Source organism: Petaurus breviceps, unplaced genomic scaffold (genome assembly GCF_028583685.1).
Source record: "Petaurus breviceps papuanus isolate PSGF00001 unplaced genomic scaffold, PetGlider_PUasm1.0 551, whole genome shotgun sequence".
Classification (NCBI taxonomy): domain Eukaryota; kingdom Metazoa; phylum Chordata; class Mammalia; order Diprotodontia; family Petauridae; genus Petaurus; species Petaurus breviceps.
Window position 1 is genome coordinate 847,424 of NW_027186372.1, and position 17,252 is coordinate 864,675.

A 17,252-nucleotide genomic window follows, 5' to 3' on the forward strand; every position below is an offset into this window, starting at 1 on the left:
ACAGCTAGTTGGCGCAGTGGACTTGAAATCAGCAAGACCTGAGTTCAAATCCATCCTCAAATATGTATGTGACTCTGGAGAAGTCACTTCGTCTCTATTTGCCTCAATTTCCTCAATTATAAAATGGCGATGATAATAATAGTACATTCCAATATTTGTATAGTACTTTGCAAACTGTCAAGTGCTATGTAAATGATGATGATGATGGTGATGATATTTTTCAGGGGCAAGCCTTGCACCCAGGTTTTCCTGACTCTAAGCTCAGCTTTCTATCACCAGTTCCATGCTGCATTTCAATGTCCTCTCTATAATGTAGACCAGTCTGCATACAATTCACCAAATGTGGTCCAACAAGGCCAAAGTACAATGGAACTAACAAGTGGAATTTCTGCTAATCCCAGGAAGAGAACTCAGGTTCCTGAAAGGAATCTTAGCACACAGAATATGGAATGTTTGTACTGAAAGACTCTTAGACACAATATATAGAATATTAGAGCTGGGAAGATTCTTAGAGGAGTCATCTAGGCAGCTAAGTGATGCAATGACTAGTGTACTGGGCCTGGAGGCCCAGTCTGAGTTCAAACCTGGCCTCAGACACTTACTAGTTATGTGACCTGATCAAGTTACTTAACTTCTGTCTCAGTTTCCTCAGTTGTAAAATGAAGTCACAAACAGGGCCTGCCTCTCAGCGCTGAGAAAATCAAATCAGGTATTTGCAAAGTACTTACCACAACGTCAGGCATAGAGTAGGAACTATCTAAATACTGATTTCCTTCTCTCCATCTTCCCCTAGTCTAAGCCAGAACAATTTAGACACAGAGGTCTAGTAAAAGCTGGTGATTTGGCCATGGTGCCACAGCTAGGAAGTTATGAAGCTGAGTGGCAAACATAGATATTTTAACCTCAGTCCAAGGCCCTTTGTCCTGTGCAAGTTTTAAAGGAGCTCAGGAAGGAAAGTGATCATGGGGTGCTGAATTGATTAGGGATTTTTCCTGTAGGAGGGGAGTCAAGTCAAGGTTGGTGTTAGATAGACGAAACAGAGGGGCTTGGGGCTCTGAGGTGTGAGGAACAGAATTAGCAAAGGTGGAGAGACAGCAAATGAATAGCATATATATTGGGACAATGAGAATCTGGACCTAGTCTGAGTTAAAGGGGAGTGTTTGTTTGCAGAGGGGTATAAGGTTAGAAAGGCAAGGCTGTGGAAGGGCTTTGGACTCTGGATGTCAGTCAATGGAGAACTTGAGCAGGGAAGTGATAGATGAGACACTTTAAAAAGATGATTGCCTCCCCTTGTTTCTAGTCGATCCCTGTTCCAATGGATTTTTTTTTTCATAGCAATGCACTGTCAGCGACTGTTAATAAGTGTTGAGGTCGCTCTATCTATTCTCGGACAGCTTTGATTATTATGCATTTCATTCAGTCAAAGACTTCCTCCCTGTGATTCTGCCCCACCCCCACCCTCAGTTCCTAATTCTGTCTTCTGCTGCCAGCAGAACTAGCCTAATCCATCTTTCCCAAGGCAGCCCTTCATATATTTAAAGACAACAATCATGACCAGATTAATTTACTCATCTGTAAAATGAGAGGTTTAGAGATGCAAGTCAAAGTCTCTTCCTGTCCAAATCTATGATCCCATAATCCCAAATCATTTTTCTTTTCTGGGCTTCATGCGCACAATGAGGGGATTAGACTAGATGGTTTATGAGGTCTCTTCAAATACTAAGTTTTCTTTTATTTTGAAAAATGTTTTATTTATGTGTTTTTGTTTTTAAGTTATGACCTTTCACAAATTACTCCCCCACTTCTTGAGAGATCACTTGTAACAAAGTCATCAATTTAAACAAAACAAATACTACAAGACAAGGACCTCAGCTGACAGTGAATGCTACATTCCCTATTTGTGGCACATGCCCCTTCTCTTTCTTCTGAAACTGGTTTTGAAAAATTAACAGAAATTTATTTTCTTTCCCTCCTATTCTTCACCCCTTAGGAAAAAAAAAAAAAACATATTCCCTTGTTGACTCCACACAAATATTTATGTATATGTATATATGTCATCGCCATCAAATGGTGTTTCATCATCAGTTCTTTGGGATTATAGATAGCCCTTGTATTAATCACAGTTCAGACAGATTTCAAAGTTCTTAATTTTTACAATGTTGTTGTATGAATTGTTCTCTTGGTTTTACTCATTTTATTCTTCATCATTTTGAGAAAGTCCTAAAATCGTTTATCCTAGAATATTGATGTTATAGTATAAATTGTTCTTCTATCTCTGCTCACTTCTTGACATTTCTCTTTGATAATGTAATGATCCTATGCCCCCTATTACACCACCATATACCCCCTCCATCCCCTCAACAAGTTTCTTTTTCTTTTCAAATAAACTTTTAAAAAATTGTTGAGGCTACTATATATGTTACAGTGCTTTCTGCTAAGCATGTTGTTGTTCAGTCCTTTCAGTTATGTAAGGCTCTTTGTGACCCCATTTAGTGTTTTCTTGACAAAGTTACTAGAGTGTTCTGCCATTTCTACAGCTCATTTTACAGATGAGGAAACTGAGGCAAATAGGGTTAAGTGACTTGATGTAGCAGCAAGCACCCCAGCATCCCCAGGGTAGCTGCCAACACAGGTTCTTAGATCTGCTTTGTTAAAGGAAAACAACTCATACTGGGTTAACAAGCTTACTTTAATCAGTCAAATATGTATAGTTTACCTAGTTCAGGGGAAAAAGGTCAGCACCCCGAACTTCAGAGTATATAGACAGAATTATCAAGACAGAGAAACAGATCAAGTAGACAGGTTTCCACACTGTCCAACCATGACATCCATACCAAATCAACATCTGGGTTTTTCAAAGCCAGGGGGGTCTCAACAACGGCTTCCCAGAGTCTCATCTGATCAAATCATAGAACACTTCTCAAAGTGAGCCCCAAAGCAAAGCCTCACATCAGGGATTATATAGCCTTCTCCTGGGTCAGAGAATGTAACCACCCTCTTGACCCACTGCCGAATCACGCAGCATCAAGGTGTGGGCCTTCCTGAAAACCAAGCCTCCTGCCACAGGCTCCATGTGACCACATTCAGCCTAGTAGGAGGCAGAGTATATTTTCAAATCAAGGAAGATTCTCAGAGTCTCTTAAGCCTATCAAAGGGCCTAAGGGCAGGGAAGATCTTTAAATTTGCATTTCCATTACACTTGACAAGGGTCACACAGCTAGTAAGTGTCTGAGGCTAGATTTGAGCTCATGAAAATTAGTCTTCCTGACTTCAAGCCTGGCACCCTGCCACTCCACCACCTAGCTGCCCTAACATACAAGAATAAAAATACAACAGTCCCTTCTTAGTTGCTGTTATTTTCTAGTTTCAATGCAACCATATTTAAAACCTCAGGATTTAAAGCTTGAAGGAACCTCAGTGATTATGTAGTTGAATTGCAACATATTATAGAGGAGGAGGCTGAAACCTCAGAATGGGGAAATGTCTCATCCAAAGTTGCACAGGTAGTACAGCACCTGGGGAAAAGCATCCCCAACTTGTAGAATGTCTCTCCTCAATGAATGACTAGCGTGGAATTAAAATTATCTGTGAATCTACATTCCCTAAAACCATAGCTCATGAACCCCTACCAATACATGTACCTTTAATAGTCAGCCAGAGGACACAGTTGAAAGGAAAATCATTAAATGAAATAATATGATAAGAAAAATAAACATTTACATAAATGTGGAGAGCACTTGCTCAAATATCCATAACATCAGGGGAAATAGTGTATACCAAAGAGGAACACATATGGAGAAGAACACCTATGACCAGGGCACACATGAAGAAATGCACATGGAGGGAACACATTTGGCTAGGGTACGTATGTGAAGGGACCCATATGGAGAGCTTACCAGAGCCCAGTCACTGATGTCTTCAAGTGGAATCATTATGTCGCTCTTGTTGGGTCTGCTTCCTGCTGGTCTTGTACTCTCTGCTAAACTCTGCCGGATAAATTCTGATCTGGTAGGCTTGTAGACCCCACAAGACGCTGACCAGCTAGATGGGGTCATCTCTGACTGCTGCTGTTCAGCCACAGTCTTCCTTGGATACTATTTCTTGCTCAAGTAAAATCTTTGACTAGCTCTTCTTCCAGGCAGATTTCTGGTGGTGCCATACTCCTTCTTCCTCACGTTCTCCTTCCTTCCCTCTGTCCCCACACTGGTTATTGAGAAAAAGCAGAAACCTTTGTTTGTGAATCAACAAAAAGTCACCTTTCAGTTTCAGTCTAGCTCCTTCAGGATTTTGAGTAATGGCCTCTTATCTCCCAAGGAGGAGCCACTCAGTCCCAGGTGTCAAATTCACTTTCTCTTTCTTTTCTATTCTTTGTTGCAAGGGATAGCTCCCTGGAGGAGGGAGGTGATGGATATTTTCAGAAATGAAGGTGACACAAAAACAAAAAGCACCAATTCTAAAAGAGCTGTCCCCATCTCCCCAGAGCTGGCTCATTTCCTCAGGCTTAGCGTTTTTGCTTGTCTCTGATTCTTTGTCCTGATCCAGGGATTTGGATGCCTCTGTTAGGGATGTCACCTTATTTTATTTTGAGCATTCGGCATGTCTCCCAGTTTTCAGTCTCTTTGGGATAACATATGAGCCAGGAAAATTATGTTATTCACCTAGTGATTACAAAATATTACTGGAGTTTAGGATTCCTCAGTTTTTAGACCCTAATTCTCTCCCAGTCTTTCATAGACAGGAAAAGAGGCACAGACACACGCTAAGTCCAGGTGCCAATGTCCCTGTTTCCTCCCTGCTTCACTCACATTACTGGCCTTTTTATATGCAGAGTAAAAACCAACCTAGAGCAGAAGAGATTTGGGATGCTCCCTTATGCATCAATTCATAGATGACTACAGATGAAATGAAGAGACTACATGCCAACACTGGCATTTTAAAGGTGAATAAATTAAGACATAGAGGAAGCAAATGACTTGTCCAGAGTCTCACAGCCAATTGGAAGAGCTGGTCAAAGCTTACAGAGTTGGGGTTTTTAACCCATACTCTGTTTTCTTTGGAGGGGAAGGCAGGGCAATTGGGGTTAAGTGACTTGCCCAAGGTCACATGGCTAGTAAGTGTTAAGTGTCTAAGGCCGAATTTGAACTCAAGTCCTCCCGACTCCAGGGGAGTGCTCTATTTACTGTGCCACCTAGCCACTCCAAAACCCATATCCTTTTACTCCAATCCATGGTCTTTCTACTATCTTATTCCTAGGAAGATATAATGCTTCTGAAAATACAAAAACAAAGACATTAGTTCTCAAATGCAGGATCCACTAACCTGCCCCTTAACCTAAATGCATTTCTCTCCACATCCTGCTGCCTCTCAAGAGAAGAAACACAATCTGCGGAAGCCTTAATTCCATTTCACAAAGACCATGCCACCTGTCCCCTAGACTTTCATTGTATTTTCTACTTCCTTTCATTGACCCCCTGTCTTCCCCCAAGTCCATTGCCAAACTCTTTTTCCCATTTCTGAACTTTCACTTCCCTTTTCTACCTTTACTTCTCTAACCAACAGACAGTGAGATGGAAGAGGAGAAATATCTGGGGAAAGGTTGAACATTTTCAAAGGTTCTAGAATAATATAAATGGTAGTAAAGTTTGGCCAACACCTTCCCCTTCCAAGAAACCTGTAGGCTAATTTAAGAGGTTGGGTTATCCCCATTCTTCTCCTGTTCTCCACCTTTCCTCTCTCTTCCCTTCTTGTCCAGCCACGTGCTCTAGTATTTCTGCTGAAGACAGCAAAAGCAGCTTCTACTTTCTCCAATATGACATGGTTCCTGTGGTAATTTTTATGACAAATCATGAATTGGATAGGTTTCAGAGATCTTATTCTGAGATAATAATAATAACTCTAATTTCCATACAATTCTAAGACTTACAAGGAACTTCCTTCATGAGTGCTAGAGTCAGACAGACTCATCTTCCTGAGTTCAAATATGATCTCTGACACTTGCTAGCTACATGACCCTGAGCAAGTCACTGTTTACCTCAGTTTCCTCATCTATAAAATGAGTGGGAGAACAAAATTGCAAACCATTCTAGTATCTTTGCCGGGAAAACCCCAAAGGAGGTCATAAAGAGCCAGACACTACTGAAATGATGCCCCAATAAAAGACAAACAAGAAAACTGAGACTCAGTGAGTAGGTGTCTATGTAGTCAAGCTGACCACCAAGAATCTCTTCCACAGAATCTCCTTCCCCCAAATTCAAAGACCTCAAACAATGGGAAACCTACTTCCTCCCTAGTCAACCCATTCTTACTTTGGTCAGTTCATATTGTCAGGATGTCCTTTACTTTGTTGAGCTAACATCTCAACATCCTCTTTTGCTTCCCGTTTTACCCTCTGGGATGAAGCAAAAATAGTTTTAATATTTCTTCTTCATGATAGGCCTTTAAACACTTGCAGACAAGTATTTTATACATACACACATATATGCACATATATATGAACTTGTGCATACATTTGTGTGCATGTGTGTATGTATATCCTGGATTGTGTTGTTGTGTGGTTTGTCCATAGTTTTCAAAGAGTTTTTGCCATATCTTGGATATTAGAAAATCAAGGGCCCTATCTGCAGAGCTTCTCTTATGAGGATGATAAAATGTCTCAGCAAGGAGTGGGTGCTGACCCTGAGAAAATTAAAGTACTCCTCATCTAGTCATATTAGAAGAATTATTGAAACCTGAGTATCTTCCTCAGCTTCCGTGGTTACTCTTGGAAATCTCTGACGTGCTGCAGCATCAGTGAAGAGCCCTCTAATGATCTCACTTATGAGTATATGGTTGAGAGTAACCAAAAGCAAAATGCAAAGGGGCCACATGTCCTGAACCCTCTGAAACTAACTGCAGGTCATTAGTCCATCCACAGATTAGAGTTCTTATCCCTGAAATAGGCTATTATGAATCAGCACTGAGATTATACAAGTGGAGCTTTATTCTTGTTTTTTTTTTTTTTAAAGCAATCGGGGTTAAGTAACTTGCTCAAGGTTACACCGCCAGTTATTTCTGGGTGTGGTGCCGAATATCTGAGCCTGGATTTAATCCCCAGGTTATCCCGACACTGGAGCTGGTGCTCTTAGTCGCTGAGCCACCTGGCTGCCCCTGTGGAGCTTTATTCTAATGAATGGAAAGCAGCCTGCTGACATGTTCTCTCTGGTACCAAGGTAGATGCTTCCAAGAAGTAGTTACCTGCTCTTCAATTTATAATCTTAGAATGATGCCTGGGGCACTGGGACATTAACATGTCCATGGTTACAGCGAGTACAATATGCCAGAAGCAGAGCTTCAAATTGAGTCTGAGATTCCTGACTTTCAGACCAAAACTCTGTATACTACAGTATGCTGCTGGTGAGGAGATCTTCACTGAACAGAGGATTAGTCTAGATGTCCTAGGCGAATTCAACAGCTCCCATGGATTCATTGATCACCTCTATTATGATGAATCTCAAGTCTACTTATCCTGCCTTTTATATGGATGTCTCCAAGTGTCACCAAATTACTTTTTGGTAACCAGGATATCATAATGACCCTAGTTCAAATGACAGGGGTTACAACCAACAATAATTTGAGAATCTGCCTCTTCTACCCCTTTTCTGATCCCTCTACCTCCTCTTTTCTTATTTCCCCAGGACCTCATTTCAAGAAAACAGCTTTGCATCTCTGTAGGTAGTAAATATTGTTACTTGTCCTCTAGTGTGATTTTCCTGACTCAGGGAAAAAGGCAGCAAATTGCACCAGGAGGTAGGGACTAGGTAATGTAGATTTCTTTAAACATACCTCACTAAAACTCCTTCCTAAAATTATACCATTTGAGAAACCATGGTATACCTCAAACTTTTATTTTATACACAAGGAAACTGGGACCTAGACTGGGGAAATTATTTGTTGAACATCACACAGATATTAAGTGGAATTAAACTATCAACCAGTTGATCAATAACTATTGATTAAGCAACAGCTATGTACCTGAAACTGTACTATGTGTGGGGAATAAAAAGCCAAGATGGAACCTTCCTTATCTTTAAGTAGTTTATCTTTTATTGGAAGGCATTTACATCCCATGGGGAAAAATAGAGATTCACATCTAGGTCTTATGATTCAAAATCCAGTGTGCTTTCCCCTATAACCATCTTTCATCTTGTGTACACAACATTAATAAGATGTCAGAGCTGGGATTGAATGTAATATAGGAAATGGGGAAAGCCTTCTCAAATTTACACTCTGAAATTTTTTATAGCACTTTTTACTGAGTAAAATAAGCCAAGAAGGGAAAATCCTCACCTTCTTCATCACCCGAATTGCTTTTACAGGACCATGGTCAATTAGGGAGAAAAAAGAGGTTACACAATCACAGAATACAGAATGTAAAAGTTAGAAAAAAACCCAAGAGAATAAAATATAGAAGGTCAGATTTTAAGGGCCCTTTGTGAAATAGAACAGAGAACATTTGAACCACAAGGAGCTAGAGAATGATATATAATACCAGAAGTGAAAAGTTCTTTAGAAGATGGAATATAGAACAGATTCAGAAGGGAACTAAAGGATAAACTATCATATCCCTATTATTATTGAGTCATTTCAGTTCTCTCTCACTAAATTGTGACTGCATTTGGGGTTTTCTTGGCAAAGATGTTAATGGTTTACCATTTCCTTCTCACTCATTTTACAGATGAAGAACTGAGATAAACAGGGTTAAGTGACTTGCCCAGGACCACATATCTAGTGAGTATCCCAGGTAAAATTGGAACTCAAGTCCTCCTGACTCCAAGGCCAGTGCTATATCCACTGCTCCAAGTACCTTTTCACATCATTACAATTTTATTATTGAAAATATGTTAAAAGTGGTACTAGCCAAATATTTTTATTATATAGGATAGTTACCTGGGATGGGAGAGGAGGAATTCTGGGGGAAATTAAAGCTATGTATAGCAGAGGATGTCAATATATTTTTTAAAAGTAACTCTAGTATAATCATTATCAACATTTTTTGGGGGGTGTGCTATTTGCTATTCCAACATATTAGAACTTCAAACACATTATCTCTCCCCCACCCCATCAAGTGATCCAATACTCTTCTTCATACTTACTCCTAGTCACTGTCCCAAAATAATAGCCAAATCAAAACACTCATCCATTCCTCTGTTCCTCTTTCTCCCCAGCTGTTTCCTTGCATCACCCTGGCTCCTAATAATCATACTGAACCACAAGACTTCTTTGTTAATTCCTTTCCAAAGAATTAGCTCCAAACTTCAGTAAAGTGTCATCCCCTCAGAAAAGACATGGCATGGAACAGAAGCAACCAAGAGATACTTGTCTCCTGGGGACTAGCAACCCAGATGTACACGGTAAGGTGAAGGGGGCTAAGGGAGGGTGGATAATCACTCCTTACAGGAGGCGTTTTATAGATAGGAAAGAGGGGAACTCTGAAGTGGAGAATAGGAACTGATGTGTCTGGGGTCTAAGAAGAGAGATGGGGAGATGGTGAATGGGTGATTTATAGAGGGGCAGTCCTATTTTCAAAACTCTACTGAATATCCAGGGGAAATAAACCTAGGGGAAATTTGTGATTCATCTTCTTTCACCATTTTCATTTTCACCAGCATCCTTCTTATCCTCACAATCTGTAAACATCTATTGTTATATTTACTTTGCACTATAGAGTAACCATTGGAGCATAACAAACAATCATGTCTTTGAGAAGCTTATGGGCAAGTTTGGGAGGACATAGACTTAAGGCAAATAATTACAGTGCATATAAGGAGTCTTTGCTAAATGCCCTAGGAATGAGTAGAAGACGTGAGATAAGTTCTGGTCCTAGCAATGCTGCATACTTGATTTGTGATCTTGGGTAGGTTATTTCCACTCTTTCAATGACAGCTTCCTTTCTCTTTCTTTAAAAACAAAACAACGCATAGTACAAAAAAACATACCTTCCACATTATGGGGGTTTGGGTCATGGTGCCCCTCTCGATTTGGGAAATCTGCATAAAATTCTTTGATACTCCCTTGTTACAAGAAAATGAGTTTGAAATTGTTATGTTATTACAAGATAAAACATATTTTATTATATAATACTATACATATGTTTTATGCATTTCCGAGTTTCTAAACCTTTTCTGTGTCATCTGCTAGCCTTAGCAGCTTCTACAAAACTCCACCAAAATTCCCATTTAATTTTTTTTTTTATGCTGGTCCACAATAGATTGAGACCGTGAGGAAAGTTGTGATGTGGAAGGGATAACTCTATTAATACCTTCTGTTTTATGTGACATTTATTTCCCAATATAATCTTCCTTCTCTTTCCTTCCACCTCCATCTTCTATTCTATAAAATAAGGAATCATAGATTTTAGAGTTGAAATGAACCCCTTCATAAGTTATCTAATCTGACCTGTACCTGGAAAAGGGTTTTTTTAACAACATATACGACAAGTGGTTCTCTAGCCTTTGCTTAGAAAACCCAAGTGAAGTGGGACCTCCCCATCTCCTAAGGATGTCCATATTACATTTGGATACTCATATTTTAAGGAAGATTTGCTTATATTAAGCTGAAATGTATTTCTTAGCATCTTCCACCTACTACTGCTCTCTAGGGACAAGCAGACCATTTATTAATTGTCCTCTTTCATGAAATAGCCTTTCAAAACTTAAAGATAGCTATCTTATCTCATTTACATTTTCTTTTCTCCAGAAAAAAAATGTCCCCAATTCCTTCAATTAATTCTCATGTGACTCAAACTTAAGTCCCTTCAAAATCTTAATTGACCTCCTCATTGATACTATTTCCCAAAATGTGTGCCCAGAACTAAACACTCTTTTACACCTTTACACTGGTTTTTGGAGGGGGGAAGGCAAGGCAATTGGGGTCAAGTGATTTGTTCAAGGTCATACAGCTAGTTAAGTGTCAAGTGTTTGGTCAAAGGTGGGATTTGAACTCAGGTCCTCTTGACTTCAGGGCCAGTTCTCTATTCAGAACACTCCAGATGTATTCTGACCAGGGAAGAGTCACAAGGACCAATACTTCTGCATTTTAAGAAGCTATGCCTCTCTAAATTTATCCTATGATTAAATTTGCATTTTGGAAATAGAAATGCCATAGTTTACTATTAAATTATATTGAAATCATGGTCTAAAGAGACTCTCAGATTTACTTTTAAAAATTATTTATTTTTTTTCAATAAGCAAAATTCTACCTTTTCTTCTTCTCACCTTTTTCAGGTCCCATTGAGAAAGAACCCTCCCCCCCCACACACACCCTGCTATGAACATGTAGAGTCAATTAAAACAAAATTCCACATTGGTTATGTCCCCAAAACAGCATGTCTCCATCAGCACTCTGAGTCAATCTTTGTCAGGAGGTGGGTAGCATGCTTCATTACAAGTCTTTTGGAATCGTGATTGTTCAGTGCTTTGATCAGAATTTCTAAGTCTTTCAAAGTTACTTGTTTTCACAATGTTCTTATTATATAAATTGTTCTCCTGGTTCTGCCCACTTCAGTCTGCATCAATTCATACAAATTTTCTGGACTTTCTCTAAAGCTAGACCCTTTCTCATGATCCCATCAGATTCATATACCTTAACTTACTCAGCCATTCTCCAACTAATGGTCATCTCTCTTGTTTCCAATTCTTTGACACCACAAAAAAGTGGCTATAAATAGTTTTTTTTATATATATGAATCATTTTCTTTGTTTTAATTTATTTGGGGTTTAGATTTATTATTGCTAGATGAAAAGGTATGAATAATTTAATAACTTTGGTCATTGCTTCAAATTGTTTTTCAGAATGACTGGGCCAGTTCACAGCTCTATGAAGAGTTTGTTAATGTAGCCCCTCTGACATTTGCCATTTTTGAGTCAATTTTGACACTCTGAGGCACGTGAGATAAAACCTGAGAACTGTTTAATTTGCGTCTTAATCTGATTTGATAAATAAACTGTTTTTGTCTTTAAGTTATTGATAAAAGTATCACAAAACTCAGAGCCACACATGTATTCTAGAGTCCTTTCTGGATGACATCAACCCATTAACAGATCCTTTAAGAACAGGTTATTTAACCAATCTGAAATCCAGCCAGTCACATTAGCATTTAACCCAAATCTTGCTGAATTTTCTACAAGAAAAACAGGATTGTCAAGTTCTTCACTAAAATATGGATATAGAATTACAGCTTTTCCTTAATCTGTTCTATTAGTAACCCTGCCAAAAATAACAAAAAAATACCTTTAGCCTGGTATGACTTTTTTCCTCAAAATCAAAATGTATGGATAATTAATGTTTATTTTTATTTGTTTACTTATTTATTTTTCAATCATGATCATTTCTGGATATGGGGTAGATAGATGACATAGTGGATAGAGGGCTGGTCCTAGAGGCAGGACCTGAATTTAAGTAGGGCCTCAGGCACTTACTAGCTATGTAACCCTGAGTCACCTAACCCTGTTTGCCTCAGTTTCCTAATCTGTCAAATAATCTGGAGAAGGAAATGACAAATCACTCCAGTATCTTTGGCAACAAAACCCCAAATGGGGTCGTGAAGAATCAGACATGACTGAAACGACTCAACAAAAACGTTTCAGAATACTCTCACCAGAACCTTTGTGCCTTTCTCTGGAAAATTATCATTATACTTTTTGATCACTTTCATTTCCCAATATAACCCTTCCCTTCTATCCAGATAACCATCTCTTATAAAAACAAAACAAAGCTTAAAAAAGTAAATAAAATACAGTTTAGCAAAACTAAACAACACATTAAAATAATCCTGACAGTGAATTCTTTCTTCCTCATTTATCATCCCCCACCTCTACAAAGAAAGGAGAGAAATACATTCTCATAGCTGACCTTCAATGTTAAGCTTGATCATTATAATTAAACCACATTCAGAATTAATATTTTTGCTGTCCTTTCCATCTATGTCTTTAAAATAACTTTATACATTATTTTCTTGGTTCTGTTTGTTTCCTTTGGCATTAGTTCTTATGTCTTTCTTTGCCTTCCTGTATTCTTCATGTTCATTATTTCTTATGGGGCAGAGACATTCTATCACATTCCTCTGTAAAATTTGTTTATCTATTTTCCATTTAGTTGGCACTCAATTTGTTTCTGGTTCTTTCATATGAAAAAAAGTGTAGGGGGTGGCTTGGTGGTGCAGTGAATAGAGCACCAGCCCTGGAGTCAGAAGGACTTGAGTTCAAATCTGGCCTCATACACTTAACACTTACTAGCCATGTGACCTTGAGAAAGCCACTTAACCCCAATTTCCCTGCCTTTCCCCCTCCTGAAAGTAAAAAGACAAAACAAAACAAAAACAAAAACAAAAAAAGTGTAGATATAAATGTTTTGGTGCATATTGGACCTTATTTTCCATTTTGGGGAGATGTACTTAGCTGTATTGCTTTCCCTTTTGACAAAAAAACCCCAAAAAACAGTTCACCAAAACCAGAGACAAAATAACTGCATATGACAGCATATGCAGCGCAACACACCTGTGGTTCCCACCTCTTCTTTGAAGGAGTGGGATATATTTCACCAACTGTTCAGAGACCAAGATTTACCATATACCGTTTTGCGTGAATTCATGCTGTCTTTTTGAGACCACACTTTCTTTTTCTCAATAATTCACCAACCATGCCCATAATAGTAACAGCACAGGCACCAACAGCAATAGCTAACATGTATATAGCATTTACTGCCTGCCACTCATGCTAAGCTTTAAGAATATTATCTCATTTGATCCTCACAATAATTCTGGGAGGTAGGTGCTGTTATTATACCACATTCACAGATGAGAAAACAGATGCAAAAAGAATTTAAGTGACTTATCCAGGGTAATATACCCAGTAAGTATCTGAGATTGGATTTGAATTCATGTTTTCCTAACTCCAGGCCTAGCACTCTATTCACTATTCCACCAATTACTCTGTGTAATAATACATTCCAGAATCCTTTCCAGGAATTGACATTAAACTCAATGGCTGAGAATTTGCAGTATTCTTGCCAAAGTAGAATTGCAGTATATCTTTCTTTTATACAGAAATCTGGATGACATTCACTATTTTCTAATCCTGCTGTATTTCTCTTCTTTACCAAAACATTTCAAAGATTGCTGATGGGGACTTAGCATTTATATCTGCCATGTCCAGTAGTTTTTCGGGATCAGATGACATATATATTTGTAGTTTTTCGGAGGGGGGAAGGGACTTACATTTTTAAAGGGAGCTAATCCCTCTCTGTGTCTCTCTGCTTCTCTTGAGCATCAGCTCCCTATTATCTATTTCTGTTCTATTGACAGAGAAAACAGAAGCAAAATCAAAATTCAACCGCTCTGCCTTCTTGCCATCATTAGTTATTGGCATCCCCCCTGACCTGGAGTCCTCCTGCTTCTTGTATCCTGCTCTTTTCCCAAAATTCACTGAACATTTTCCTTTTGTTATTCTCTAGTTTTGTTATCAGCTCGGTTTTGAGTGTATCACATATGATAATACTCTTAAGGGAACTATTATTTTCCTTCTTGAGAGCAGAGACTGTCTTTTTTTCCATTTACATCCCCAGTGCTTAGCATAATATTTGGCATGTAGTAATTGTTTTTTCATTCATTCATTAATTCATTCACTCTAACATCTTTATCTTTAAAAATATAAGTTATATTTAATGTTTCCTTTCAGTTCTATTATTTTATGGTTATGTTCAAAGTTGTCTTCTAGCTCTGACGTTCTGTGTTTGAAATCATCTTCCAATGTCCTTTCAAGATCAAATATTTTGTGATAAAAGTCCTTTCCATTTGGGAAATTCTATTTCTTGAAATCTTAGGGTTCTATTCCTCTCTAACATTCCTATCTAATTTAATTTTCCACCCTAAATATATTGTGTTTAATGTTCTAAGGTCCTTTTAAGCCTTAATATTTGAAATTTTGGCTCCTTTCAGGTCTTACATTCTCTCCGTTACATTACAAGATTCCTTCTATTCCTAAAATTCTATGTTCTTTGTTCAAAGGTAACTTCTCTCTCTCAAAGTCTATTATGTATGTTCTAAGTGTCTTTTTATTTCTACAGCTTTGTGTTCTAAGTTTCAAAGAACCTTCCATCCATGCCATTCTATGTTTTATATTCTAGGTTTCCTTCTAGCTCTAAAATTCCATGTTTATTCTCTGAAGGTCCTTCTGGGTCTGATCCTCTTAGATTCTATGGTCACAAATACCTTCTAATCCTAATTGTCCATATCACATTTTACAGTCTTTCTAGCTGTAACTTTCTATGTGCTATGTTTTTTAGGTGCCCTCTGCATTCAAATTCTATGATCTACGGTTTTAGGCTCTTACCATTTTTAACATTGTAGTCTATATGTGTACCTTAAGATCTTTCCTGCCTCTAACCATTTTTAATGTCCCTTCCAACTAACATTTTGTGTTTTATGTTCTATGTTCTAAGACCCTTTCAAGCCACACCAATTTGTGCTCTAATTTCTCTAGGAATCGTTAAAGATGTTATTTTTATCCCTGCCTTCTGAGTACCTCAAATATATTCTGCACTTCTCTTACTTCTACAACTTACATGCATATTTTATTACTACAAAGCTTTCCTCCAAGCTACCTCATTTGGTTCTCTTTGAGTGAAGTAGCTTAGGGGTTATTATCCCTATTTCATAGATGAAGTAATAGAGCCAGAGAATTAAAATAATATCTGACATAAAACTAGTCTATGATGGGTCAATGACTGAAGTGAGTCAGTCTTGAAGTAGGTCTATTCAATCCTGTGCTCTTCTGGATCATGCTCATGATAGACTGGATTTAAACCATTCTTTTCTTCATAAAACTTGGAGGATAGGAAGCAGAGATAAGCATCCCAGAATTCTTATTTGAGGGAAGGAACAAGTGGGTGAGAAGCACTGGGTGGGAAGCTGATTTGTTGTTGGGTAAATAGGAATGAACTGTGTCTGTTACAGGTTCTTCCCCTGGAGAACGTGACAATATTGCCCCAGGATAGCTCCTTAGCACCATCAGACACAGCTGTTGAATCACCTCACCAAGGCTGGGCTACTCTTGACATCCTGTGCGTAATCATCTTTGGAATAACGTTCATCATGGGCACAATTGGCAATGCACTTGTCATCTGGGTGGCTGGTTTCCGTATGCCTCGTACCATCAACACTGTGTGGTTTGTCAACCTTGCTATTGCTGACTTTGCTTTTTGCCTCTCCCTACCCCTCAACATGACCTTTGTGATTCTGCATAGACACTGGCCATTTGGTAGGGCTCTCTGCAAACTCCACGGTGCAATGAATAACCTCAGCCTCTTTGCCAGTGTCCTCCTAGTGTCCGTCTTTTCTGTGGACCGCTGTGTCACTGTTCTTTGGCCCCTTTGGGCCAGGAAACACAGAAGTCCACACCTGGCAACCCTTGGGGCTATGGGAGCCTGGATCGTGTCCCTTGCCTTCTGTGGTATTTCACTGATGATCAAGGACACAATTACATACCAAGGTGTCACCTACTGCTACAATAACTATGATGTCTGGAATGAAACCCACCGGAACTATGAGCTGTGGCAGAAGATTGCGATCCCTCGATGCCACGCCCTCATCATCATCCGTTCAGTATGTGGCTTTGTGGGGCCAATGGTTGTCATTGGGCTCTGTCATGGCCTGATAAGTGCCAAGCTTTCTAAGAATCAGCTTGCCTTGTCCAGCCGGCCCTTTCGAGTCCTCATGGCTGTGGTTGTTGCCTTCTTCCTCTGCTGGCTGCCCTTTCATGTGCTCCAGTGGGTAGAATTCATTTCCTCCTTGAAGAACCATCAGGTCCTCTATACCACTGTCCAACGCCTGGGGGCAATTGCCACCTCCCTGGCCTTCTTGAACAGCTGCCTCAATCCAGTGCTTTATGTTTTCATTGGGCATGATTTTCGTGAGCAGTTGCTCCACTCTCTGCCAGCTGCTGTGGAACGAGCCTTGGCTGATGAGACATAGGACAGAAGACATCCCTGATTCAGGTTACAAGAATGTAAGGTGTCCTTGGACCTGCTTCCACCCCATCTCCATTCATAGTTAAGTTTACAAGACTATAAGATCAATATCAAAAATCATCTATAGCATGCAACTGATAACTTTCAAGTCTCATTGGACACTGATCAGAGCACCCTCTACCCTGGAGCAAGTTTCCCCTCCTTTGTAATCCTACTTTGCCTCATCTGCAAAATTAGGGAGTTAAACTAGA

The 17,252-nt window shown here is 39.1% G+C and overlaps 1 protein-coding gene across 1 annotated transcript; it reads left to right on the forward strand.

Annotated features, from left to right (window-relative positions):
* Positions 1-9,165: 9,165 nt before the first annotated feature.
* On the forward strand, positions 9,166-17,136 carry LOC138172482 (N-formyl peptide receptor 2-like). Its single transcript, XM_069102256.1, has 2 exons — positions 9,166-9,389; positions 15,989-17,136. Exons 1-2 carry the CDS (start codon positions 9,324-9,326, stop codon positions 17,003-17,005), a joined length of 1,083 nt encoding a protein of 360 aa, XP_068958357.1. The 5' UTR covers positions 9,166-9,323; the 3' UTR covers positions 17,006-17,136.
* The last annotated feature ends 116 nt before the right edge of the window (positions 17,137-17,252 follow it).